Raw genomic sequence first — 26,878 nt, 5'->3', positions numbered from 1 at the left:
GTTTTGGGCGGCCCGACCGGGCGAGAAGCCGGGCCCCGGCCCGGTGCCGGCGTCTCGCATGGCGCCCGGCGGGGCTCCGCGCCCTCGGGAGGGCCCAGCGCCGCGGTGCCCTTGCTGCGAGCTGAAGGGAGAATGTCTGAGAAATTACTGAATTTGGGGAAGTGCTAATGACGGTTGAATTTTTTTAAAAGTCGGTAATTGCTTTTTAGCCAGGAGAACTGTGCCTGGGAAGCGTGAAATCCAGTATTTCTTTTCAGACCTGTTTTGTCTTCAGTTGAATGTATTTTGTATTGCACTTGTGGAGTTTATGTAACAATTTTTCGGTGCGAAGGGGTGGCCCTCCATATTTTAACGTGTGTACTCAGAGAGCCGACTACGTTGTTTTTGTTTTTCAGTACATTCCTGGAACAGTCTGGGAGTATCTTTGTTTGGAAGAATGCTGTCTTTCTGCAGTATCTGTACCTGCAGAAGTGTTGCTGCGGGAACACTATGTGCATACTGACCACCCTTCCCCAGACCTAGGCTTTCTCACGGAAGGAATAAAAGTCGGTTAAATACGAACCACTGTGTGTTAGGCTTTAGTGTGGGGAAAGGTCTGATGGCTGACCTGACTGTAGTCTGATCAACAGTGGGAAGTATGCTGCAATCACTGGAGCATTTCCTACACTGAGGCTTCTTCCAGCACTAACACTGCTTGGCTTGAAGTGGCTGTAGTGTAGCTGAGAAGCTTGGTTATAAAAACCTCATTGAAAGAACTGAGTGTCTTTATTTGGGGATAAGAGTGCTCTCAGTCTTAGGTTTAAGAAGGGTTAGCTTATTTTTTCCCCAAGTTAAATGTTGGGGGTTTTTTTTTAAACTTGTTTGTGTTTACATGTTTTTCTGTTTAGTATCCTCACTCTTTTTCAGCCCTTGTTCCAAGTTCTCTCAAAGGTTGTAGCTATGTAGGTGGCTAAACCCCTGGTGTAAACTTTGTAGCAGACAACTCTTCTTTGTGTAGCTCCTTTTCTCTGGGCTTGAGCTGGAGCTGTGATCTGCATTTTCCAAAATGCTATAATCACTTACCTAGGTATGCATAAGTATTGATAGACTCTGGGAACTGAGTACCTAAATAGCTTTGAAATTATATATGCACCTGAGTGGCTTGACACAAGTAACACAGGAAGTATGGAGGGAAGAAGGAACTGGGTTTCAGGCCAGCTCCAGGACTGCTCTTTTGTCACTCAGAAGAATAGGTTATCAGTAATTAAAAAAATACTAGTCTGAAGAAATGTCTTTTTCTGTTCCCATTCATCTTATTTATGAACTGAAGCTTCTCTGACTGTTCAGGTTATGGCTGATTGTAACTCATGGTTCATTTTGAGAAAGCTCTAGGTCGTTTTTTGAAGAGAATAGTGTAGACTGCCTCCTGTCTCCAAGGCCTTTTCTGACATGGGTCGTTTTTAAAGAAGTTATGTTTGAATGTGTCTGCCTGAATACCAGGCACTTGGTCTGCAGGTTTAAGTTTTTTTCAGACAACCAATTCTTCCTGCTTTGGCCAGAGAAGAGAGCCACACACACACACACGCACACACACACAACCCCTGCCAATAGATTCTGTGAATTGATCTTTAGGAGTGATCTTAAACTGCTGCTTTATAGATTAACGTTTTTATGGCATTGTTTCCTGCTCTCGTGTTGATTGCAGTTTCCTGTAGTATGTGATCTCTACCTGCCTTATAAAAGGCCACTAGGGCAATTTGGATTGTTTGAATTTATTTAGTAAATCGTTGAGGACTGACTAAAGGCAGAAGGTCAGAGTTCTCTCAAGCTCTTTTTTGAGGGAAACATGCAGGGACAGTGTTCTTCTATTTTCAGGGCAAAGGATTGTTTTAGTATTTGTTAGTATCATCCTTGCCATCCTCTGGATCTTTGGAGTAGTTCTGGGGAGCTATGACCAAAGGATTATAACTGAGAGGCTATAGTGAAAGAAAACAAAGGGACTCAAAGGAACCTGCTATTACATCATGCCTTTTGCAGATCTTCAGTTTTGTTAAAGGATTTGGAAGTAGCTGTAACAACAGTCGCTACTTTTCAAGATATTGGTGAAAATGTCCAGTATAAGGTTTACCCCTTTCAGACCTTCAGATTAATTAATTAGTAGTGTTTGTTGAATTCTGTAGGTTACTGTTTTCTGAGACATTAGGGAGTTACTGAGAAGTGGTGAGCACAATGGTATCTTTCTTGTATTTTGAGATAAAATTTCCAGATCTGCTGTTTTTAAACATGGCTCATACCTTTATCCATAATCCTCACTCACGAGTAGCCTCATGAATGTCAGAGGGATTACACAGGCATAGATGGACGTGGAGCAGAAGTCAGCAGTCTGGTGTGGAGGCATGTAAACACATTTTTGAACAGAATTGGCCCAGGAGTGGGGAACTACAGCTCCTTCTGAGAGCCATCTGTGAGAAAACGGTTCCAGCTCCCAACAAATTAACTCACCGAGATTTGGCTTGAATCTACGGTTTGCATCCCAGCAAAATACTTCAGATAAGAGGATCCGTTATGTGTTATTACTTAGAGCGAACATTTCTTGAGTCTCCTAAGTTTCTGCTGGCATCCTGACTAATTTGGAAACAAAAAATACAGGGTGCAGACTACCCTTGAGACACTGCAGATTCCTAGTTTAGAAGATAACAGCTTCAGTCTCAATAGTTTGTATTTAAGTGGGTTTTGAAGTAATGTGTTAGTTTCATCTTTATGGGGAAAAAAGCGTGCCACTTCTTATAGGCAAATTAATATGCCTATGCCAAAACTAATTTGTGTGATGCTAGAGATCAGTTTCATGGCCATTGTGGGGAAAAAAAAAATCATTTTAACTGAGAAGAGTTGGAAGTGTGCTCATACATCCTGTGTGGAGGGTGAGATTACGCACAATTTACTGGAAAATCAGGGTTTATAAATGCTGAAAGTCCCACTTTTAATTTTTGCTCTTGCACAGCCAGTACTGAAGTCAGGTGGTTCAGATGTGAAGAGCAGTATGGTTAGGATACCATATTAAAATACAGAAATTGAAGTCTCATTCTTGTATGTATGGGATCTTTCATTCGTACCAGATTTGGTGTCTTTCTGCTCCTTTTGCTTTATTTTTGGGGTCTGAATGGATGGTGTTTGCCTGTTCAGCAGGTGAAGCAGTGCTTTGTTCTAAATTGTTAACCAAGAAGAAAACAGTTACTTTCACAATGTCTACTTCAAGCTTGTTGCCAAACAATCTGTTTTACTCTGGTTTATTTTAGCTATATTAATAACATTTTACTGTATATGGCAACCGGTTTGGGCGTTTGACATAGAAATTGATTTCTGCATGCTGATCTGGGGTAAACTTAAAATGATAGACAGAGTAGGTACTCAGAAGTTTGTCGGTGATGTAGTGATCTTTAGGTTGCAGTTAACATGGAGTGTATTAAATAAGATAACCTCTGATAAAATGCTGTTAATAACCTATGGTAATACACTGTTATCTTGTATCTGTACGTAATTCCCCTGTTCGTCCTAGATGCATAATCACTTTTTCAGACCAGTGAGATTTATTGTGGTACCTTAAAAGTTTGTTGTATCTAGAATAATTTACAATTAATGATTGTGCTGAGTGATGGAGAAGAGGAAGGAGATAATGTAGTTTGTGGTACTTAAAAAAATGAGGCTGCAATGAAATGGGTCAAGCTTTGTTTTGCATGAAATTAATGCAAGTATTTGATTCAGAATTTTCACTGTTATATTAAGTGCATGCAACTTTGAAGACTAATGCCTAATTTAGGAGCCAGGCTAGAGGTATCCAAAGAAAAATTCGTGTAATACTGAGGACCTGATGGTCATGCTCTTTACACTAACTGTTGTGCTCTTCAGAGCTGTGCTTATTGTGCTGTACTACTTGCACAGATGTAACTAGTGACATCTTCATTCTTTCCCAGGACTTGCAGTTTTCTAATCTAAAGTTGTATCAGTTTCCAGAATATGTTTATGTTTGTAGTTGGGGTCAGCATAGAGGTTTCAACCATTTCAAGACACGAGTTGCTCTTTCTTAACAGTATTACACATTTGTAGCCTGCTGTAAATCAGCATGTATGCAGATTTATTGCAGAAGATGTCACAAATGTGATTCTCTGCTATGAGTGTCCAGAGAAGGGCTTAAAGTCAGGAGCAGGCATTTGTCCTTCGTGTGTCCCTTCCCTGTATAGTCTTCAGACACTTCAGAAACCATCTGGAAGCCAGTGGGGCTGAAGCAGAGCTCTTAGCTGGAGACAGACTAGAACTGTTGAGTTGACTGGCATTGCGCCTGCAGGTTCAGGTGTTGGGTTCACTACCTGAGCAGCTGTGATTGCCCTAGAAGCTACAGTTATTGGCGCAAATTGTAGATGTATGTCAATAATTTAACAGGCATCCTTGGTTGCCTTTCATTCATATACAAGTACAATGACTGCTAAAATTACAGGTAGCCTTGTCAGAGGGAGTGTGGAGAATTGTGTACCTCTTGTTTGAGAGGTGTGCTTGGTTCCTTGCTTTGCTCTGAAACATGCCTGCCCTTAATTTCAGCAGTGTGTCAGCATTTCCTGGACTTTCCCTGTGAAGTGAATGCCATTCCAGATACACCTACGGCTTAATGTGTTAGAACAGTATTTCTGCTTATGAATCATGGTTGCTATAGTTTAACAATAAGAAACAAAAAACCCTGTGAAACTTCTTACGACCTTCTCCTCCTACCCAGCCTGAACCTCCCCTGTGGCAGTTTCCAGCCGTTCCCTCTTGTCCTGTCCCTGATCCCCTGGGAGCAGAGCCCAGCCCCAGCCTCTCTGCAGTGTCCTGTGTCCAGCTGCAGTGTCCAGCTGCAGAGAGGGATGAGGGCTCCCCTCAGCTGCCTCCTCCTCTCACTGAACACTCCAAGCTCCTTCCCTGCCTCCTCACAGGATTTATTCTCCAGGCCCTTCACTCTCTGACTTCCTCTGCCCTCACTCCAGCCCCTCGAGATCTCTCTGGGATTGAGGTGCCCAAACCTGGACACAACGCTCCAGGTGTGGCCTCACCAGTGCAGAGCACAGGGGGACTGTCACCTCACTGGTCACACCAGTGCTGACACAAGCCAGGATGCCATTGGCTTTCTTGCCCACCCGGGCACACGCTGGCTCCTGTTCAGCTGCTTGTCCATGAGAACCCCCAGACCCTTCTCTCCCAGACAGCTCCAGCCACCCCTCCCTGAGCCTGTAGCCACTCAGGGGGTGGTTGTGGCCCAAGGGCAGGACCTGGCACTTCCCTTGTTGAAGCTTGTCCCGTTACTGTTGGCAGCTGATCCAATCTATCCAGGTCTCTCTGCAGAGCCTCCCTGTCCTCATGCAGATCGACCCTCCTGCTTAACTTGGTGTCATCTGTGAACTCACTGGTGATCCACTGCGTGTCCTTGTCAAGATCATCAATAAAGATGTTGAACAGAAATGGTCCCAACACTGAGCCCTGAGGTCACCACTTGTGACCGGCCACCAGCTGGATGTAGCTCCACTGACCACCACTCTCTGGGACCGGCCATCCAGCCAGTGCTTGACCCAGCAGACCGTTCGCTCATCCAGGCCATGGACAGCCAGTTTTTCTAGGAGAATTCTGTGGGGAACTCTGTCAAACGCTTCTTGAAAATCCAGACAATATTCACAATATTCACAACTTTTCCCACATCCAGTAGTCGGGTCATGTTGTCATATAATGTGGCCCTTGAAAAGACAAGTCCTGACTGCTTCCTCCTGCTGTCTTGTAATGGCACAAGAGGGATATGGAGAGGCAGAATCAATGGCCCGAGGCCAGTTGTGTGAGGTTCAACAAGGTTCAGCCAAGTGCTGCACCTGGGTCACAACAACCTGCTACAACAATACAGGCTTGGGGGAAGTGACTGGAAAGCTCTCTGGAAGAAAAGAACCTGGGGATGTTGGTCAACAGCTGGCTGAACAGGAGCCAGCAGTGTGGCCAGGGGCCCAAGAAGGCCAACAGCATCCTGGCTTGTGTCAGCACTGGCGTGGCCAGCAGGGACAGGGAAGGGATCTGAGCCCTGGGCTCGGCACTGGGGAGGCCGCCCCTCGCTGAGTGGGTTCAGTGTTGGGCCCCTCACCCCAAAAAGGCCATTGAGTGACTCGAGCGTGGGCAGAGAAGGGCAGCGGAGCTGGGGCAGGGTCTGGAGCACAGGTCTGCTGGGGAGCGGCTGGGGGAACTGGGGGGGTTCAGTCTGGAGAAGAGGAGGCTGAGGGGAGACCTCCTGGCCCTCTGCAACTCCCTGCCAGGAGGGGGCAGAGAGGGGGGATGAGTCTCTTTAACCAAGTAACAAGTGATAGGACGAAAGAAACAGCCTCAGGTTTTGCCAGGGGAGGTTTAGACTGGATATTAGAAACAGTTTCCTCACCAAAAGGGTTGTCAAGCATTGGAACAGGCTGCCCAGGGCAGTGGTGGAGTCACTGTCCCTGGAGGTGTTTAAAAGACATGTAGATGTGGCACTTGAGGACATGGTTTAGAGGTGGAGTTGGCAGTGTGAGATTTACAGTTGGACTCTGATCTTATAGGTCTTTTTCAACATAAATGATTCTATGGTTGAAGTTCAGTTTTCATCTGGCTCAATTCCCTGATCTGTCTAAAACAGATTTTCTCAACATTAAGGAGAGAATAGCGAGCAAACAGCTAGGGACACAGGAGAAGTTCAGACTGACTTTGGTGGCTCACTGCCTGGTTGTGGCATAGTTGTGTTAAAAGTTCAGCTGAGGTCAGATCTGTGTTAGAAAATAAGGATGTAAACCCTTAACTGTGTAGTAAGGACTAGGGAAGGTAAACCAGAAATACTGCTTTTTGAGTTGTATCCCCTCCGAAATCGGTGCCCAAATCTTTAAATGTTGTGTATTGAACTGCTATTTAAAAGTCAACAATGCACTTCTGAACTGTTTTTAAAACTACCTTTTATGATCTCAGATGTCTACTACTCCATACTTTGTTAGGTTCTTTGTCAGTTCTTGAGCCTGGAGTTGGTACAGTACAGCAGTACAGATTAAAGTCAGACATTCTTTCATTCTTAAAACTTAACCTCCTTGTTATGGTGGAAGAGTCCCACAGAAATAGGAAGTTGTGTAGAAGAATTCTGAGCAAGTTTATATCTGAAAAGAGAGCTTGCTCACAAAAATGTGAGATGATGTGCCTGTAGCCATTTGTAGTGATGGGGAGAGAAGATCACTTCCTCTCACATAGTGGGCTTTTTTATTTCTTGGTTTGTTTGGTTTTTTTTTTTTAAATTAAAATCTTCCTGTTAATGATTTCCTAGTTCAATCCTCAGTCTTCCACAACTGACTGATAACCAAGCAAATAGTAGTATTTCCTTTTTGAAGAGATCTTTGTGTCCCACGATACCAGAAGGTGATATGAAAGGAAAGGAAGTTTTCTGTGACATTTTGGAAGAATCAGTTATGTGGTTAAACAGTTTGTTAGTATGTTAGTAGCTTTTACAAAAAGTGCTCACCTTGCTGTGCCACCCTTTCAAGACTGAAACCTGATGTGCCTGTCGCTGTTCACGCATGCATTTAATATGCTGCCCAAAATAAAGGATTTTTCAGAATAAACTATGCAGAACTTAAAAACACTTCCTTATTTTATTTCTTCAAGTATGTAGGAAGACAGGTGATAATTTGATTAATCTGATTTTTTGTTTGTTTGTTTCCTTGATGCATGAAGTGATACAGCTTCCTCTTCTGCCTGTGAATTTAAGATAGCACTGCATGGGTTGCAACGTAAGATTTTGTTGTTGGTATTGTTTGAGTGTGGAAACAGAAGTGTTTTGAAGTTATGAACACAACTAAACTCAACCTTCTTTGTTTTAATCTAACTATACTCTTGTGTTGACTAAGGGTATGGGTAATACTGAAGGTAACAAGTGTAAAACTATAATGATGGAAGTTCAGATGCTTCACTGTGCTCCTCAGAACGCCTTGCTTGGGGTACTGTTGGTTCACCTCTGCTTATATCTTTTCTTTCTAGAATATGGTATCCAGTTTCCGTGTTTCTGAACTGCAAGTGTTGTTGGGGTTTGCTGGACGTAATAAAAGTGGGAGGAAACATGACCTCCTGATGAGGGCACTTCAATTACTGAAGAGCGGCTGCAGCCCAGCAGTTCAGATAAAAATCCGAGAACTCTATAGGCGTCGGTACCCAAGGACGATTGAAGGACTTTCAGACTTAACATCTATAAAACCCACGGTTTTCAACTTGGACAGTAGTTCCTCTCCAGTTGAGCCTGACCTGGCTGTTGCTGGCATTCACTCACTCCCTTCTACTTCAGTCACATCTCAGTCTCCTTCCTCACCTGTGAATTCTGTGCTCGTCCAGGACACTAAGCCTCACTTCGAGATGCAGCAGCCATCCCCTCCAATTCCACCTGTTCATCCCGATGTTCAGCTGAAAAGCCTACCTTTTTATGATGTGCTTGATGTGCTCATAAAACCTACAAGTCTAGGTAAGTGTTTAATAGCTCCATAGGTTAATTCATGGAATAGGTGTTGCTTGTGACAGTGCTAAGTCTGGACTTAAATGGCTTTTTGCAGCTGGGGAAAAGTAGAAACTCCCCTTCTCATCCCTACCCTCGTCGTCTCTTCACTGCTTGTGCCAAGAAGTGCCAAGCCACACTTCAGAAAATAGTGTTCTCTTGTTTAAATACTATATGATTAAAGATCTTTGCCTTTTGAATATTAAATTAGTTCAGTTGAAAGATACCTTACAATAATCATCTAACTGCCTGACTGCTTCAGGGCTGACCAAAAGTTAGAGTGATAGTTAAGGGCATTTTCCAAATGCTTCTTAAACACTGACAGGGTTGGAGTGTTGACCACATCTCTAGGAAGCCTGGTGTTTGACCACCCTCTGGGCAAGTAAATGCTTCCTAATACTTAGTCTGAACCTCTACTTTTGACTGAAAGATTTGGACTTGAAGTCTCTGCCTGGTACAAGTGAGGAACCCATTGGTCAGGGCCAACAGGAAAATTATTTCAGGGTTATATAGGGAAATTAATAAATTGCAACAGCGTAAAGAGAACAAGGATACTGGTTTGTTAGATTATGCTTATCGCGCTGCAACAGTTCTCTTGGTTCTGACGCCTGACACTGAAATAGGTAACTTTGTGCAGCAAGGTTCAGTGTTGTACTGATATTAGTGAAGGTTTCTCAGCCTATGGGTTGTTGCCATACTCTGTATTAAAATGTGGAGTGGGCTTTTGTCTTCCACATCATTTGAAATCTCAGTTTAGTTTCCTCAGATGCCTCACTCTTGAATGTATTTAATTATTTGGAAATAAGTTGCTTTCTGTCTTGAAATTCAACCTGTCTTACCTTACATGGTAGAAAGTGTTCCCTAACTATTCAGTAATATTGTTTAGGAACACTTCAGCATTTTGCAGGCTGTTTGCATCCTGTAAAACTTTTTAATTTCTTAACTGATAATAGAGTCTTTTAGGCTGTGACTTGGAGCTCGGTGAGACATACGCTGATCACTAGTCATCCTCCAGTACCCAAAGCAGCAAACATTACTAACAAGCATTATTTACAGGGCCTGTTTTGTCACTTATATTTGTGTGTCATGATACCCTGTTAGAGAAAAGTTCAATATCAAACCTGAGCATTGCTACAGTAGCTGCTGTGGTCTTGGACAGCTCTACGGCTCCTGCTGCCATCACCTTTACAGAGATAATCTGTCAACACCACTGTGTCCTACCTGAGGCCTGTGTGTGTTTGATGTGCGCAGGAGCTAGGTTCCTGAATTACTCTGTGTTATGGGACAACTCTTGGCTCATAGTTAACCAGACTGGTTGCCAGCCACGTAGTCACTCTGTCCCATAAAATGCATCATATGCTCCATGTTATATTTCTGCTGTGTAGTTACCTTTTGTTTCCTGGTCAATGATAATCTAGAAGTGATAGGGATATGCTAGAAATTTCCCTAACAGCTGTTTTCCTTAACTGTGGAAGTGATCCTTTTTTTCTGAAAGGAAAATGCTTCCTTAGGGGTTAGCGCTGCATGTAAATTCCTCTTTCCTTTGAAGACTGTAGGCTCTTCATTTCAGGTTGCCCAGTTGTCATAGGAGTGAGGATTATTTAGTCCTGTAACATTTGGCTTGTCTTAGGATGTAGACAAGTGGGACAGAATTAATTTAACTTAGTGCTTGCTTGCCTTCATACTCTTTCCAGAGCACAATACTCGAAGATGGCAGCAGCCAGAGCTACAGCTCAGATCTGTGTGAGGAGGAGTGGGGAAATGAGATGTGAGGAATGGCTTGATATGCAAATAATGGACCCTTCTGATGTTACAAGGATATGAACATTGGCTGAAAATTACTATTAACATGGATTCACGAGCAAATTTGGAAATGAGTCTTCCTTTGTTTAATAGTTTCAGATTGATGTGGTGTTACGGAAGCTCTCAAATAAACAAGCAACCACCAAAAATTAAAAATTTATTGTCAACACAATTAAGTAGCCCTCTGCAAATTACAGATTCAAATGTCTGTGAGAGAACAGAACAACTTCCTAGGGTTTAAGGACAACCCAAAACACATAACAAAGAACAACTCCTTAGGGTTTAATGACAACCCAAAACACTCTATCACTCACCTAAGAAGTGAGGGCTCTCAACTTTGAGGACCTGCTCAGGGCAGTGTCCCAACCCACGTCACCTCAAGGACTTTCCTTGAGCAGCATCCTGACCCAAGGGGAGAGTCCTCAACTGCAGTGTGCTCATGCAGAGGATGAGCTCAAAATGGCTCCTCAGGGGACTCCATTTATACCCAGGCCAAATCTGATCTGTGCTCAATAGCCAAAGGCCCCAACTATCCTGAAGCCCCAAGAGCAAAGGCAGCCAGGAGCTGTTACACTTCAGCAGCTAAGAAGCCCTGTTTTCACTGGACGGGTGCACCTGCTGCATGTGGTTAGCTTATAGTCCCACTTAGTACACCTGGGTGATTTGGACATGGAACAAACAAGTTTTGTGTGTTTGAGAGTTAAGGATTCAGAAACCAAATAGACAGGTAGGTCAGAGAGCTATAGTCCGCTTCACAGTGGCTCTTTAAAGAGGGTGAGAGTGCAGTTGTTCTTTTACACTAATGCAAGAACACAAGAGCAGGTGTAGGTGTGGGTTTAGTTTTAACCCACAGTCAATTAAATAACAAAATATTTCTGTGATCTTTTTTATACGTGCTTGAATATTATTTTAAAATGGTAAATGCTGTCTTGTGGTGTGTGTGTGTGCACATACGTGCACAACGTAGCTGTTTTGAATTGTTTGAGAAACTTGGGGTGTGTGTATTTTTGCTCCACCTGGGTTCTATTTTGTGTTTGGTTTCTTCTTGTGTGTGTTTTCTGTGCATAGAGAGCATTTTCTCTGAATGTCACAGTGTACAAGACAGATTAGCTCTTCCAAAATTGCCTGGTGTAGTTGTGCTATTTTTGCATTTCTTCTACTTTGTTGGTTACTTTAAAATGTTGGACAAGTCCAGCCTACCTTTATTTCAGGTCAAGATTTCTAACTTCTCTAGTCGAAAGAAAGTAGAAAAGTAACATACACACTGTGAAACCTTAATACTAAAATATTACTGCTTCCCATCATTGATAGACAAGTAGGATTCTGAGGTGAAAGTTGTATTTGTTTGCTTGTTTGCCAAATGCTCATGAGCGGTAATTCCCAGACATGAAGTCTAGCTGGCTTCTCTGGCATTAGGAGTTGTGCTCCCTCCCTTCCTTCCCAAAGGCTTAGTTACCTTTAGCTGTTTCTGAATTGAGTAATTTACCAGCTGTCCATTAATAACTTCTGGTGCACGTTCTCTTCTTGTAGGACATTAAAACAGTTGTAAACATCTGTAAACATCTACCTATACTCTTTTCGTCAGGTAACCAGTGTTACATTTTGGTGTGTGCTTGTTTGAATGCAGCTTGCCAAGCTTCTTTGGTACTGAAGTGTAATGTGATATTAAGCCATCTGAATATAGTTGAATGAATGATTTGTTCCATTGCTTTGCTGTTGACAGTTACATGCAGTTCAACCACAATTTGATTATATTAAGTGACTTACGCCTTGTTCCAGGAAAACCTCAGTTGCAGTTTCTGTTTTAATCAATGACTTTAATCACCATGGCTAAACCTCTTTTGTGTGTGTCTCTTTTTTTTTTTTCTAGTACAGAGCAGTATTCAGAGGTTCCAAGAGAAGTTTTTTATCTTTGCTTTGACACCTCAGCAAGTCAGAGAAATCTGTATTTCCAGGTAAGAAATAAGAGTGAGGCGTAATGCAGGTAAACTTTTGCAAAATTTCAGGAGAAATAGTGGGTGTTTTGGTTCATTTCATGCATCTCATAGTCTTGCAGATGCAGAGTGATAATCCTCACCAAAGTTATGCTGAGTTTATCTGTTTTGTTTTCTTCAAGAACTACTGTGTGCAGAATTTATGTGCAGTTGGGGTAAATCCTGTGCCACTAAAAAGTTAACAGTTAGTTGGTTCCAAATAATTGTGACTATTTTAGAGAGGTGATAAGCTTTTCTTCCCTGCGTGTTTCCTGGCTGCAGGAATGGAAGGCTGCTTTTATGTTTTTGTTCCAGGGTTCATGTTGTTGCAAGACCTGTGGTGTAAGCCAAGAGAATTCATAGGGTTTTTTCCTCTCTGGCGACATCATACATTATTGTCACTACAAACTCTTGACAGAGGACGCTGATCCTAAAGTTCTGTTTTCCTTGCAGTAGCTAAACAGAGGTGTCGCTTGTAAGACTTGTTCATAGCTCAGTCAAAGAAGAATAAGAGCAAAGCACAGTGATGTTGGGGCAGGTGTGCCAGTTCTTTCTGCATAATACAGTAATATGAGATCTGCTGTCTAAGTGGATACTTCTCTCTTTCGTTCTCTTTGTCACAGGGACTTCTTGCCAGGGGGCAGGAGAGATTACACTGTCCAAGTTCAGTTAAGGTACCTTTTTTCATAGTGTTCACTTCTTAACTGACCAATGTAACACAAGTCTAGATGTTTGTGGGGGACATACGAATGTGGTGACATTTAAATGACGCTTTCTCTTTTTGGGGATATAGGTTATGCCTAGCAGAGACAAGCTGCCCTCAAGAAGATAATTACCCTAGTAGTTTGTGTATTAAAGTAAATGGGAAGCTGTTTCCCTTGCCGGTAAGCTTGTTTGTATGTATTTGTGGCTTCTTTGTGACTTGCAGTGTGTGTTTTTTCTATAATGTTAGCTTGCTAAAACAATCAAGCTGTTCATTGTTATCACTCAAATTTCCCTGGTTACTAACGTTAGGCACATGGTTTGTACATTTGCTGTGCAAGATAACCATTACTACTATTAATCATGTTGCAGCCACTGCATGGATTAATTGTGTTTTAGCCACCTATAGCAAACCTCATCTGTTACAGTTAACGCAACAAAATATGTCAAAAACAAAACTTGTGTCTGCATGTGGAATCCTTCTCACAGGTATGCAGCTGAGGTTATTTGACTTGATTGATGGTAGCCCATGCTGTTTGGGTTGTCTGTGTTTGTGATTGGCTTGAGTTCCTTCTTGTTATGAGGGAATGGTATCAAAAGTGTGACTGAAGTGAAGCACGTGCACTGCATAGTCTGGCTCTAAAAAGGAAAATAAGTTGGGAAATAGAAAAGAACTGGCATCTTTGCTGTCTTGAAAGCAAGGCAGCTTCATTTTAGGTTGGAGACCAGCAGGATTATTGTGGCTGGTACAATGTGTGTGGAAATACTCTCCTAAATATTGCAGGGATGGTGTGTGCATCCACATAAGCTCATTATAAAGTCACCATAGTAGAGAAGGGCCTACTACAGCAAAGCAGCTGGGATATATACTCTATAAATCGCTGCAGCTGTTGTGTCTTATTAAAGAAATGGCAAATCATTCATTCTTGTAAGTGTGAAATTGTCAGCAGTACCCATACATCTGCTGCCTCTGTGTTGTGTGATAAAGCACACGTGGTAAGGTTCCCAGTAGCTATTGGGTCACTCATCTGGGGTGAGAATCACTTTAGGGGAAGTTTTTCAGCAATTGATGCCTGGTGCTCTGGCCTGGCAGAGCTGCCTGTAGAAGCTCAAGTCCCTATTCTGTCATTGCAAGCAAGAGTCCTGTCTGAAATTAATAAAGGGCAGTGGTGAGACACAGCCAGGGCTTGGTTGTCAGGTGAGACGTATGGCCTGGTAACAGCTGTTTTTGAAACCTAGGAAATGATGTGACATCTGTTGAGTCCTTGGATTAAAAGCAGTGATCATCCTATGGTATACTTGGCTAGTGAGTGGAAGAGGCTGTTTAGTTTTTATTTTCAGTCTTAAGGTCTTTCAAAGTAACTCTTTTTCCAGGCTTTCTCCGGATAAAACAATATATTTGCCTGTGTTTTTCCAGCATATCCTGTCTGGGAGAGTTTCTTGTATAGAACAACACTATTTTGAACTAAATGAAATCTGGCAGTCAGTTCTCTGCAAGAAATAGGGCTGCAGTCTTTTACTGGCATCCTTCTGGTGCAGGATGAGTTTTTCAGATGAGTGGACTGCAGGCTGTCTGTCTGAGCTGAGAACAGATTCTCTGCGTTTCTGTTGCAGACTGGCTTGCTTTCGTAGCGACAGACGCAGGGTGAGATGAATAAGCTGCAGTTAGGCTGTGTGCTCCTTCACATAGCACAGGTACTTCCCACTCACAACGTGCTGGAGAGTATGGGCTTGCCTAGAAGCAAAAGGGAATTGGATGGCTCCTGATTCAGTTCATGTACATTATATAGGAAATAAAAATACAGAGAAAAGCTGTCCAGGTTATGAAATTCTTCATCAAAGCTGAGTGAACAATATCTACTTTTTGTTTCTGCAGACAACAGCAAAGCCTTTTAGCTCATAAATACAGTTTATATTCCATGTACTGCTGCTCTTCAGGGGCCCTGGCAGTGTACAGTGACAACCAGTTGCTGATGGGTCTAGGTATAGTTGATGGGAGGCAAAGCAGGCATCAAGGACATGTAAAATCTTGTTCCAAGAGCTCCACCGTTTCTTACATAGAATCAGTGAAATGTTTCCTGGGTGTGAAATGCTGAATTAACTCTTCATGTCTTGCTGTGTTTGTCACTAAGGCTGTGTCCTTGTGATGTTCTACTTTGTTTCAGTGGGGCGGTGGTGGGATGAAGATCAAAGCATCAACATTACTTTTTACTCTTCCAGTGAACTCACCTGGACCAAAACTGTCCTCTTCCACCTTTTAAGCGCTTCTATAAAACCACTTTGAGCCAAAAATGCTTTAAAATTGTGGCTGACTTACGGTGTTAGACTATCAAAGACTGATATTTCTCAGAGTAAGTGTTGAATTTAGTCTCCAGCCTAGAGAGCTTCTATGTTTCTCTGCTTCCCATAGATCTGTTTAAAACTAACAAATCTGTTCCAGCAGGTTTCAGAGTGTGGCAGGGAGACTTGGTAACACTTTCCTCATCCTTTCTTCCCATAGGGATATGCACCACCGCCAAAAAATGGGATTGAACAGAAGCGACCTGGGCGCCCCTTGAATATAACTTCTCTAGTTAGATTGTCATCAGCAGTGCCAAACCAGATTTCCATTTCCTGGGCTTCTGAAATTGGAAAGGTAAACTGTATGTTCTGTGGGGTGTGAAAAATTGTCTAAATAACCTCATCTAACATTCCTTCTCCCCCACTGCCTGATGTTGCTGGCAAGGCATACACCAACAAGTGTTTAGTATTAGGTGGCTGAACTTATTATCAGTGCCAGGAAACAAAGTTTGTTCTAGAAATAGGGTAGTTTATAGTAGCATATATGAGGTTTGCATACAGATGGCAAAGACTTCCTTACAGAATTCACATTAGAAAGCCTGCTGTTAGGGGTTGCCTGAAATGTGTGTCAAAAATACCAAAATCTTTTCATGGTGTAAATAGTACAAAACAGTTCAGACATGACAAAGCAACAGAAGGAGAACCTGCTTTCTTCCTTGTAGCGTGATGGCTGTGAAAAATGACATTACGTAGCCTTATATTCTAAGGCGCGTTTCTCAGTGTCTGTTGTAACTGTCCATTGGAGGAGGCTTTTTAAGCTGACTGGATGTGCGAAGGCTGTAGGGGTGGAGACATGCATTTACTTTTGAGATTTTTGTGGTTTTTAACCAAGTAATACTAAGTAGTTTTACAAAATTTTATTTCATAGGAAGAACTGGTTGATGGATATTTCCATCTCTGTTGTTTTGAGATTCCTTTTTAACATGAAAATGGTCTCTGTATGAGTTGATTTAAAACTGTCCTTGCAAATAAACCAAAACAGGGGTGGAATTTCCAGCTCAGAAAGCCCTTAGACAGCAGATTTCTGAGAAGGGTTTACTGGGGAGGTGTCAGGCTGCTGGTGTCAGCTGTTTCTGGGCTTGATAGATCTCAAACATGCTTGGTTGGATCATGCTTGTGTGTTGTGAGCGTTTGTAATGCAGGGTATCTGAGCAGCGTGTGTTTTCTTAAAAATGAAGAGTATTCTGGAAGTTGGGGTGGCCTGGGGGAGAATTGACTCAATGTGGGGAAGGTTGGAAGGCTGGGGGGAGAAATGAAGATTGAAGCCTCTTCATAATACAGCCCTGAACTTAATGGAAAGCTGCAGTGGGGGGGAAAAGCATGCTAGACTCAGGTGGTAGGACGTAAAGGGGGTGGTGACTAAAATGTGATACCTGTTGCTCTCTAGTGCCTGCAGTTATTAAGGATAGTTGAAAAGGAATTAGCCTTTAAAATGGCTGTGTGGTTGTTCAGAAATCCCCCTATGGATTTACTAAGGAAAGAAAGGGGGAAGTGTGAGGAAGTTCTGAATTCATCCAGGTTTAAATTAGCTCTTGCAGCAGCCCTTTCAGCTGTTGGTAAGTCAAGAACTCTTCTATATGTGACTGACTAGTTGTGTAAGTCCTTCTGGATTCAGTTATTAGAGTAGTTTACCTCTTTTTTTTTTTTTTCTCTTTAAAATCAAAAGTTGTGGACTAGAGATGCCACATGTTTCAAAGTGAGACTCCAGTATAAGCTTTTATACACTAATTAAAATTTTAGAAAGAAATCAGAGAGAAAGCTAACGTTCATAAAATAAATGAACGCAGTGCTGCTAGCAAAGTTGGGGTTTTCTTAAAAAACAGGTGGAGGGAAAGATCGAAGCCTTTGCTTCCTGGTCATAAAGCACAAGAATCGTGAAGTGGGTGCAGTGTTGCGTGTGTGGTCTTGGTGAGTCTGGCTGACCCCTGCTTTCTTCTACCACTGTATCTGCCAAAACATACTCTCATGGGAGTAGATGAATTGCAGGTTATCCCAGTGCTCCACCTCGCCCTGAGAGGTAATGCCAGTTCTTTGGTCTCACGTTGGTGCTCAGCTGTAAGTATCAGCACTCGCATACAGCTGTCACCATTCATCCTCTCGATGAGACCCTTGGGGACAGCGTGGAGTGCCAGCGGGCTCACATGGTGAGGGCTTACTGGTGTCTGCTTGGTCCATAGCAAAGGGCTGCTGGGCAGAGAAGGCGTTAATCCCACAGAGGTGGTCAGACTTGAGCCTGTGGAATTCTGTCCGTAGGCAATAAACAGTGCAATGTATGGTCGTTGTTTAAGAAAAATAAAAAAATCCATTTTTTCCTAGTGGTTTCCCATGCATTTAGATGAGTTTATCTCCTCATCTAGGTAAGAGCTGGTTTTCTTATAGGTGGTAAAGGAATAGCAGGACAATAGGTGTTCTTGTTTAAAATTCTTATGCAGTACCCAGACAGTACAGGAGCCATAAGCAGGTGGCAGGCAGAGAGTGGAAATAAGAGATGGCAGGTTGTGTATGTTATACAGATGAAACCATTATTATTCTGCAGTAGCGGGAGTTGCAGAATTTTCTCTTCATTAGTGACCTTGAAGAGAGAGTGAATGCGCAACAAAGGAAGCTGGCAAGCAGTGTAAGAGTAGTAAATGCTAGGGAACGTGGCCAGCCTCAGAGGAGTGGGTATGGTGTAATGAGGCTTGGTTTAAAAGTGCAGAGCAAGCTAAAGAAGAGGTACCAGGAAGTCAGTGCAGCTGTGTGCTGTTTGAAAGTGTTGTGTTAGCCCCTGAAAGACCATTCATCTTTTCTTTTGTCACGTGATTGTCTTTGACACTGCAGAAAGGGAAGGGTTTCAGAGAGAAAGGGAGAAGTTTGTAAGGACTGCGTGTATGAGAAGGTGCGTCACCTTAGGTAGCCTAAATCATCTTTCCAGAAGAGCCCAGACTGTCTCATAGTTGTGGAGTTACTCTCAGTTAAACCACAACCAGCATAGGGCAATTGGACTTGATTGTCAGGACAATTCTGGTGGAGTATTGGACTCTTTCACAGTAGTGAAGCTGTCTGTCAATGCTTTTCATAACTACTAAGCAAAAAAATTGTCATGTTTTTGTTTTTACTGTGTGCTACAACTAGTGTAAATAGTAATCTGTTGTCATAGAAGTGCTGTACGAAATCAATATTTAATCTTTAATCACTCTTTTTGTAGAATTACTCCATGTCTGTGTATCTCGTCCGTCAGCTCACTTCAGCTATGCTTTTGCAGAGGTTAAAAATGAAAGGTATCAGAAACCCTGATCATTCCAGAGCACTGAGTAAGTCTGATTTGCCTGCATGTACTTTTTGAGGGTGGTTGGTGGTTGTTGAGAACAGGTAGTACTTAGGGGGTTTCCAGCATTTTGAAAAGAAAGTCCATGCCCAGAGTATTAGTATTAGTGGTTCCCTTTGCTGTTGCTGAGGCATCACGCACTTTGTCAGTGCTGGTAGGGAGCACACCTAGAGATCCCATCTGAAGTGCTCCCACGGGAATGCCACCAGCACCACTCACTGGGGTGGGCTTTGAGGGGCCGGTAGGTGTCCTAAATTCTCTTCCCTTGCATGTGATGCTGATTTATACCTCATGTCTTCGTACCTCACTCATCGATGATTATTTTATTTATCTCTTGGCATGCTGGGTTGAATTTGCTGTACTAACCCTTGTGGCTGTTAGTGCATCTGCTGCACATCAAACAGTCTTGCGATGCACAGTGTTTGCCAGTTGCTTGTAAGCAGTGAGACTATTGTTGTTTGATATTGCTGTGAACTAATTTCCTAGGTGCTTGTTTTGTTGGGTTTTTTTTTTTGGATAGCGGGAAATAAAGTACATGTACTGGTGAATCAAGATTAGCATTTTAAATAATGATGTCTGTGTATAACTCTTAATTTATTTTAATAGTTAAAGAAAAACTAACTGCAGACCCTGATAGTGAGATTGCGACAACCAGTCTGCGAGTATCTCTGATGTGTCCTGTAAGTGTGGCTGGAAATTACTATATGCAGATTTGTACTTTAGTGCAGAGTTGGGCTGCTTTTAAAAGGCCCTGCTTTAGAAACTTCACTGGCTTTTGTTACATACTGATTCATTAATACAGAATAGCAGGGAGAAGGGTGCATCTACAAGCACCTGGTTGTAGCAGCATTCAGCCAGCTGTGGCTTAGAACTGCGAGTGCCTCAATTGTAATGCAGTCAGAACCAAGTTGCAACTCGTGTGTATAGTGAGGCCTTTAGAAGAGGTAGGTAATCTTGTATATTGAGGCGTTGACACTAATTGGGCAGGGTGACAGAATAATTACAGGATACAGTGGTAAATAAAACTTAAGATCTCCTCATCTCAGTGGTATTGCTTACAGCCAGCTACTACAACAAACAAAAATCCCCTGATCACCATGTAACAAGGTAACGCTGCCTTGGGGTTTCTCTTCCTAGGTAGAAACTGGATTTGTGTTTACAACTGGTCTGTTAAGGTAAACGTTAAAACGAGTATTACAGCATTCTGAGTCTAACATAAGTGGAGTTCACAAAAACCCTTGAAATATTTGGCTAAGAGAAAATTATAAAAGAGTGTGCTTCATTAAAGGTTTTTTAATAAAAATAAAATCCTAGAAATAACATTGATGTAGGTCCATTGGCAGTGTTTCTGACTGTTTTCAACTCAGTGAAGACTTTGAGGGTGGCCTTATTGTTCCTTTAAGTGCACTGTATGTGCTTAGATAGGGTGGATTTGCCTGCAGTGACCTGGGCACCTCTGTAGTGAGAAGAGACAGTTACTTCACCTACTGCCTCTGATTTCATTGTTAGCCATCCAGGCCTACTTCACTCTCTTCTGTTCTGACGCTTTTTAAATGCATCTCCTGCAGTTGGGGAAAATGAGACTGACAATCCCATGCCGGGCTGTTACTTGCACACACCTGCAATGTTTTGATGCTGCTCTTTATCTACAAATGAACGAAAGGAAGCCTACCTGGATCTGCCCTGTCTGTGACAAAAAGGCAGCTTATGAGAGCCTAATATTAGATGGGTAAGAGACTGGGTTTGCAGACTACACAATTACTTAAAATTTTTCATGATTGATACTTCTGTGACTTGGGATTTAGCCATTTCACACTATTTTCTTTGTCAGAATGCTTTAGACTGGGAGGAAACATTAGACCATTAGTTTCTATTCCCTTGTAACAAACTGCACAAGTTTATCTCTTAACTGGGTCATCAGACTCTTCAGCCTCAGTATATTTCCTCTGGAGAAATCCAAATGTGACTCTAAAGATAGGTCTCGCTTTCACATGACCTTATCTCTGAAGCTATTAACTTTAAAATTTAACCTTAACTCATAAACAAGTGTCAAACTTGATCCAAAGCATGATGATTTCTGCTTCTATGTGGAAGTCTATGAATTCCAGCAGGTGTTGGAGTGGAACAGGGGTAGGCTGGGATACTTTCAAGTTTCAGTGTCTGGATGTCTGCAGAGGTCATAATTACAGGCTTTCAGGTAACACGAACTAGGGAGAGAGTACTTGTAGTAGGTCGAAGGTGATCGTAATTAGCTTTTCAGCTGTGACTCCTTGTCACTTAGAAGTTGCACTTGGAATCAAAAATGAAACCACTCAACTTTATTTTTCAGGCTCTTTATGGAAATCCTTAATGAATGTTCAGATGTAGATGAGATTAAATTCCAAGAAGATGGTGCCTGGTGCCCCATGAGGCTAAAGAAAGAAGCTGTGAATGTCTCAAGTCCACAGAGCACCAAAATAGAAAGTATGTCCATCTCAGTGCTGGTTGCAAATCAGCAAAAAGCCTTGGAGACTCAATTGTAGCTTGTATAATGTGTATGGATATTGATGTTTTTTTTTGTGGAGGGCTTAATACTACTTTTATTTAAACTGAAAAAAAAGGGATTATATCTCTAAAAGTGTGCATTTTTGGGCTTAACTGCTTTGTAATAGCAGTTAAGAAAACAAAAGTTGCTCTTGGTTTAGGTCCTTAAACTGGTAAGTGAGGATTAAAGCTTGTGCTTTAATAGTCTCAACATGATGCAGAATACTGATAAAATAGTTCCTGGGCTGTTAACATTCTCTGTAGTGGCCAGGAAGTTGAGCTAAAACAGGATTTGAGTTGCTGGTTCTGTTGCAAATAGAAACTGCTGATAGTAACAGCTTTTAAAAAACAATGATATTTTATTTTCTTGTTTAGGTTCCAGTGTGGTTAGCAAACAGTGTTCTGTGACAGAGGCCAGTGAGGTAAACAAGAAGAAAGTTGATGTTATTGACCTGACGGTAGAAAGCTCTTCTGATGAAGACGAAAATCCTCCTCCCAAAAGGAAGTATGTATTTATGTCTGAAACACAAGGAAGCCCAACAAAAGGGCTTGTCAGTTTTAAAGTTAGTTGTTATTCTGTCATGTCTCAGATAAACTGATGTGTAGATGAACGGACTTGTAACTCTTCAGGATCCAGCTCCACACTTCCAGAGAATTTCTAGGCCTCTCCTTGCGGAAGGTGGTGTTGCTGCAGTACAGGCAAAACACTAGTTTTACATGTCACAATCTTGTGCTGACTGTTGCTGTGTTTGCAGGAATATTTCTCCATAGAAAAGGAAGCTGATTAAGCTATTGGACAGGGTTCCCCTGAGAAATCGGGTTATGCCAGGCAGAGGAGAATTATGCATTCTTGCCAAGTTAGTGATCTTAAAGGCTTTTCTCTTGCTGTCTATTACACCCTTTATCTAGTCTGCTCTGGTGCCCAGGAAAGCAGGCTGAGTTGTGTGTTTCATCCATCCTGTCAGTCTTGGAAGGGAGGTGCTTTCCTGTTTAGACTCAAGACAAGCTTTTCCTCCATCTCTCTGTTAACAGTGTCCAAGACATTCCAGAGTTCATCAGCCATAGTTACCAGTCAGTCCTCTGCCTTGGTTAGCACAACCAACAACTTCCCACGTCTTGACTGTTGTGCCTTCTTCTGTCTGTCCATCCCAGTCTGTGCAACTCGGCTGCAGTTACTGTTTGTGGCTTCTGTAAAGTTCTTGCTCTTGGCCCGCAGGGAGCAGTGGTTAGGCTCACCAGCAGTCACTGCTCCACGAGGCAGTTCCAAGCATCAGCTTTTAGGAATGGCTTATTAGTGTTGCTGCATTGCATGAGGGGCGTGTCTGTGTGTCTCAGCGTAGTGGATTATGTCTTGTGTGTATAATAGCAGTAAAAACCACCCCTTTCTGTTTGGCCAGCTCTTGAAGTAATGAGCAGGTGTACTGTGTTTAGTCCACAGGAATGTGTGGTCTTTGGTAGAGAAAATAGTCAGCTTCAGCAGCTTCCAGCAGTGATACTGAAATGCTCTTGCTTTTTGTGAGGATTGTGGAGAGCTCTTTCTGCGAAAGACTCTGTTTCTTATTTTTGTGAGAAAAAATAACTACAAATACATCTCTTAATGAAGTTTCAGAAGGCACCAAGACTTCCTTCTGTGCTCCTGTGTTTGTCTGAGATGGCTACCTGCAACTGTAATTGTGGAAGGCCTCAGTTTTCTTGTCTGTGACCAATGTCTTTTCCTTGCTGTTTGGGTATTGAAATGGTGTGTGTTCATTTTTCAGATCCAGGTCAAAGCCAGGCTTTTGGGGAATAGCTTATCTCCCATAAACAGTGTTGCCTGAGTGCTAGTTTTGGCAAAACTGGGGTGTCTTCCTATAGGCACAGGCAACATAGGCTGAAGTATGAGTTGCTTGAGAAGGGAGGGTCTGAAATTGGAAGCAATGTAAATGCAGCAGTCTGGGGAGGAAGACTTGAGTGGGTAACACTCATGGCTGGTGGGCTGGAGGGTGTGATGTGGAGCAGCTGGGAGCGGTAGTCCGGGTGTTTCCACCTGGCTTGGAGTTTATGAAGTATTTTATGCACGTGGCTGGTGCCTGAATGCCCATGGCACCATTTAACAGTGCCGCGAAGTTGGGCTGGATGATCTTCAGGGTTTTTTCCAACCTAGATGATTCTGTGCAGTAATCGGGCAGAAGGTGGGGATGCAGAAGGGTTTTAACCAGCTGCATACTCCTGGAGAGCTGAACTTATCTTGGGCCCAGGCCGTGAGTAAAGACAGGTTTGATATTTAAGTCCCACCCATGTAATCTGTGCTCCAGGGGCTGAATAAGGGTCAGTTGTGCCCTTGACATTGACAGGTCAGCCTTGAGGAACAGTTACATGGAGCAATGGGAAACGCGCGCTCTCCTGGTGGCTCTGGCTACCTGCACCTCCCTCCCAGGGTGCTCCACAGATTTCTGTCTCCAAGTGGTAGACTGTTATAAATGATCCAGCACTATCCTATAACACCAGCTTGCTCTTATGTCACAGCTGCTGTTGAGAGCCACAATACGGTCATGTTGTTATGAAGACTGTTATGAAAGAGGAAATTAAGCGTGGAATACTGTGTAGTGAGTAGCCATACCACAGTTGTGATGTAACATGTGAGACTTTGTGAACGAGAGTGCATAACGGTGCATCGTTTCTCTTCTCTAACGGCCAGGTTGTTTGTAATTTCCCATACTGTTTAAAACAGGGTTCTGATGTATCATCCATCTGCTCTCAGAGTGCCCAGTGTGACATCCGTCAATGCTGCTGCTATTCCTCCTTCATTAACAGACTATCCAGCACCATTCCATCACCCAATATCCAATCTCTCATCAGACTTACCAGGTAGGTGATGGCTATTTTTAATGTGTATTCAGAGAGTCTTATTAATATGCAGGGCGGGGTTGGTGGTGGTGGTGTAAAAATTGGGAAAATCGATCAACTTTTTTTTTTTTTTTTTTTTTCTATGGAACAAGACTATATGCAGTATTTCACTGATGCCTAGACAAGTCCAGTGCGGGCTGTCTTCCCAGTTTCAGATTGCACTTTGCAAAAGGGATGTACAAAAAATTGCTTCTGGGGTACAAACTGGCGCTTTGGAACGGCAGCCAGAAACACATCTCGCTATATTCAGTTAGACTTTGTGCAAACATCCGTTTGTTATGTGTTGTAGATGGCGAGGGAGAGTAGCTGCTTATTTAAGTTAGACATATGATGGCAGTGACTCATCCCAGCCCTAGATGTAGAGATGTTCTGCTAGCTGATTATAGTGGTGCTCTTGTCTAGACTGTATGAAAAAGGTTAAGGTGAGCTACAATATGTAAGCTGACCTCTACTGACTTTCTTTACCTAGACATACCCTAAATGCCTATGATGTGTTCTTCAACACTGCTGCTAAATATCAGACAAAAGGTGGGGAAACTGATTGTTTTCTATCCTGGGTCCTTGAAAAGCACACTGTATATAGGGACTCTGGGGGTTCTCTTTGCCGGCTGTAACGAACCCAGAGCCCAGGAAATGGTGACTTGTGGTGACAGGTGTCACACTGGCCTCCTGTACTTCCCTCTTCCCCCTCCATTGCCTGTCTCCATTTCTCCCCTGCAACATGTCTGGGTTTTTTCCTTTCTTTCAGCACCAGTTTGGCAATGGGATGGTTATCATTCCCCTTGTTTCTCTGTCCATTTTGGTTCCCTTACTGCTCCCTCCCTCCACTTCTCCCTTGTTAAGAAATCAGTTGTCTTCCCAAATTGGATAGGAGAGTAAGCTGAGAGAACTGTTGTCTCTATCAACTGAAGTTCAAGAACGTGTAAGAACAAAGGAAGCTGTCAATTCTTTAAAAGCAGCTGATTTTAAATCTTCAAAAATTCTCTGTAATGGAGGAGAGACGCCACTGGCCAGAACAGATTTGGAGGTGAGGGGAGAGGGAGGGAGGAAGTTTACCATTTCTTTCTGTTGACATAGCAAACACAAGGCCAATATTTAGAAACAAAACAAAAAAGGCTGTAATTTCTCATTGGTTTTGTAATTTTAAACATCTTTACCCTGAATGCTTACACGCTAATGGTGTATAAGATAGACGCTAGTTGTCACTGCTCTTAGAGGATATACCTTGAACTATTGTAGTTTCCTCTTCTTCGTTCCTTTTATTTGTCTAGACACAAAACGGGGATGATAGTAGAAATGTTTCCTTATTGGCTGCCCATGGGTGGAGGAAGAGACCTGCTGCTTGTTTTTGGACTTGTGCATGTTGTGACTTTACTTCATTCCAGCATCTTTAATGTGATGACACTCTTCATGTCCCAGTTTGGCCAAGTCAGGTACAATATGCAGTGAAACTTGCATTATGAACCAACAGCTCCAAACGGCAACCTCCATCTAAGCAACCACATTGAACCACCCTGCAATATCCAGTGATTAATCACCATTATGTCATTCTCATTCTTAAAAAGAGCCACTTATACTAGATAACTGGTTTTGCTGCTGCCTGAAGTAGTCTTTGAGAGTGGTGTCACAGTGGTATATTCCATTTAGAAACTGTAACAATTGCAAAATCTGTTCTACGACCACAAAAATGTTCCTTAAATTTGTTGAGTCCAAATAAAAGAAAAATACACCAACTTATTATCCTTCCTTCTAGGTCTGGATTTTCTTTCACTAATCCCAGTTGATTCACAGGTATGTTTCTGAACATAATTAATTTCCAAGTCTGGTTTTTGTGACATACTGCTCGAACAACTATCAGGGCGCTGTCATCATCCATGCCATGTCTGCAGTCCACTTGCTTAGACCTAATCACAGGCCAGGAAAATCCATTTTCTTGGCAAGAGGTGGTAACGAAGAGCCCTTAAGGGAGGATTCAGGTTAGCCTCACCAGGATAAATCCAGGAGTGGAAACTCACTCTTTATTGATAACTTGCCTTTCCAAAGTGGATACATGCACACTGCTGACCTGAATACACCCGTCGTGTTACTTCGTGCTCTTAGTTCACACTGTGTGTCTGTAGCCCAGACTAACCTCTGTAAATGTGCTTCACTGGCTGCTGTTTCTGTTGGTCTTGATACTAGGAGAAGATTAAGTTTTAAAGAAAATATCTTAATCAATTTGATGGGCACATGACAACAGTCTTAAAATAAATCCCTCCAGGTAACACCTAAACCCCACTGGTTTGGGATTACATGGAAATTTTGCAGATAAAAGTAGCTAGGTGGTGCTTTTCCTTTCCTGGAAACTTAAACTTTACGCTGTTAGGGAGAATGGTTCTTACAGTAAGTAGACTCTTACAGACTACAACCTTGAAACGTGGGGGGATATCGGCTCCTCAAGACAAGAGGGTCTGAAACAGACCCTGTTTCATATCTCTGTCACTAGAAGACCGCAGTAATAGGACTCTGCAGTACAGAGTTGACCTTCTGTTGCCTTAAAAACGAAGGATGAACTTCCTCCTTTTCTTTCCACTTGCGATCTCTGCACAATACTCCGCCTGACCTTGAGATCTGAACTGCCGAAAGTGGGAATAGCAGAAGTTAGTTCTTGCGGGAGACTGGAAGGAGTTATGTTGCTCTGAAATGTCCACTTTGGACAGTTCAAACAGTTCAGGCTCAGTTCTAAACACAGGCCCAAGGTTGGGATCTGCAGGGTAAAAGAAAGAAAGGTGTGTTGAACAACATATGTATGCATCTGTGGGCGTGTCTGAG

General features: G+C 42.6%; 1 protein-coding gene across 6 annotated transcripts; it reads left to right on the top strand.

The window, feature by feature from the left end:
* The first annotated feature begins 7,161 nt into the window (after positions 1 to 7,161).
* On the top strand, positions 7,162 to 26,603 carry PIAS2 (protein inhibitor of activated STAT 2). 6 transcript variants are annotated; one of them, XR_003400051.1, is made up of 14 exons: positions 7,162 to 7,181; positions 8,029 to 8,503; positions 12,207 to 12,291; positions 12,933 to 12,983; positions 13,103 to 13,193; positions 15,512 to 15,646; positions 18,539 to 18,644; positions 19,265 to 19,338; positions 20,227 to 20,387; positions 20,988 to 21,121; positions 21,557 to 21,728; positions 23,892 to 24,028; positions 25,339 to 25,500; positions 25,821 to 26,603. XR_003400051.1 is itself a non-coding variant. In XM_026865306.1 (14 exons), exons 2-13 carry the CDS (start codon positions 8,032 to 8,034, stop codon positions 24,545 to 24,547), a joined length of 1,629 nt encoding a protein of 542 aa, XP_026721107.1. In that variant the 5' UTR covers positions 7,162 to 7,181; positions 8,029 to 8,031; the 3' UTR covers positions 24,548 to 24,595; positions 25,339 to 26,603. The 6 variants fall into 6 exon arrangements, 5 of the variants coding, with proteins under 5 accessions (XP_026721107.1, XP_026721108.1, XP_026721109.1 ...); XM_026865306.1 differs by adding an exon at positions 24,537 to 24,595 and having other exon boundaries at positions 25,339 to 26,603; XM_026865307.1 differs by lacking the exon at positions 25,339 to 25,500 and adding an exon at positions 24,537 to 24,595 and having other exon boundaries at positions 25,821 to 25,858.
* Positions 26,604 to 26,878: the final 275 nt, after the last annotated feature.

This window comes from Athene cunicularia, assembly GCF_003259725.1.
Source record: "Athene cunicularia isolate RWA chromosome Z unlocalized genomic scaffold, athCun1 chrZ_part1, whole genome shotgun sequence".
Taxonomy (NCBI): Eukaryota; Metazoa; Chordata; class Aves; order Strigiformes; family Strigidae; genus Athene; species Athene cunicularia.
Note: the sequence above shows the minus strand (reverse complement) of the source record. Positions and strands in the feature narration are given on the sequence as shown.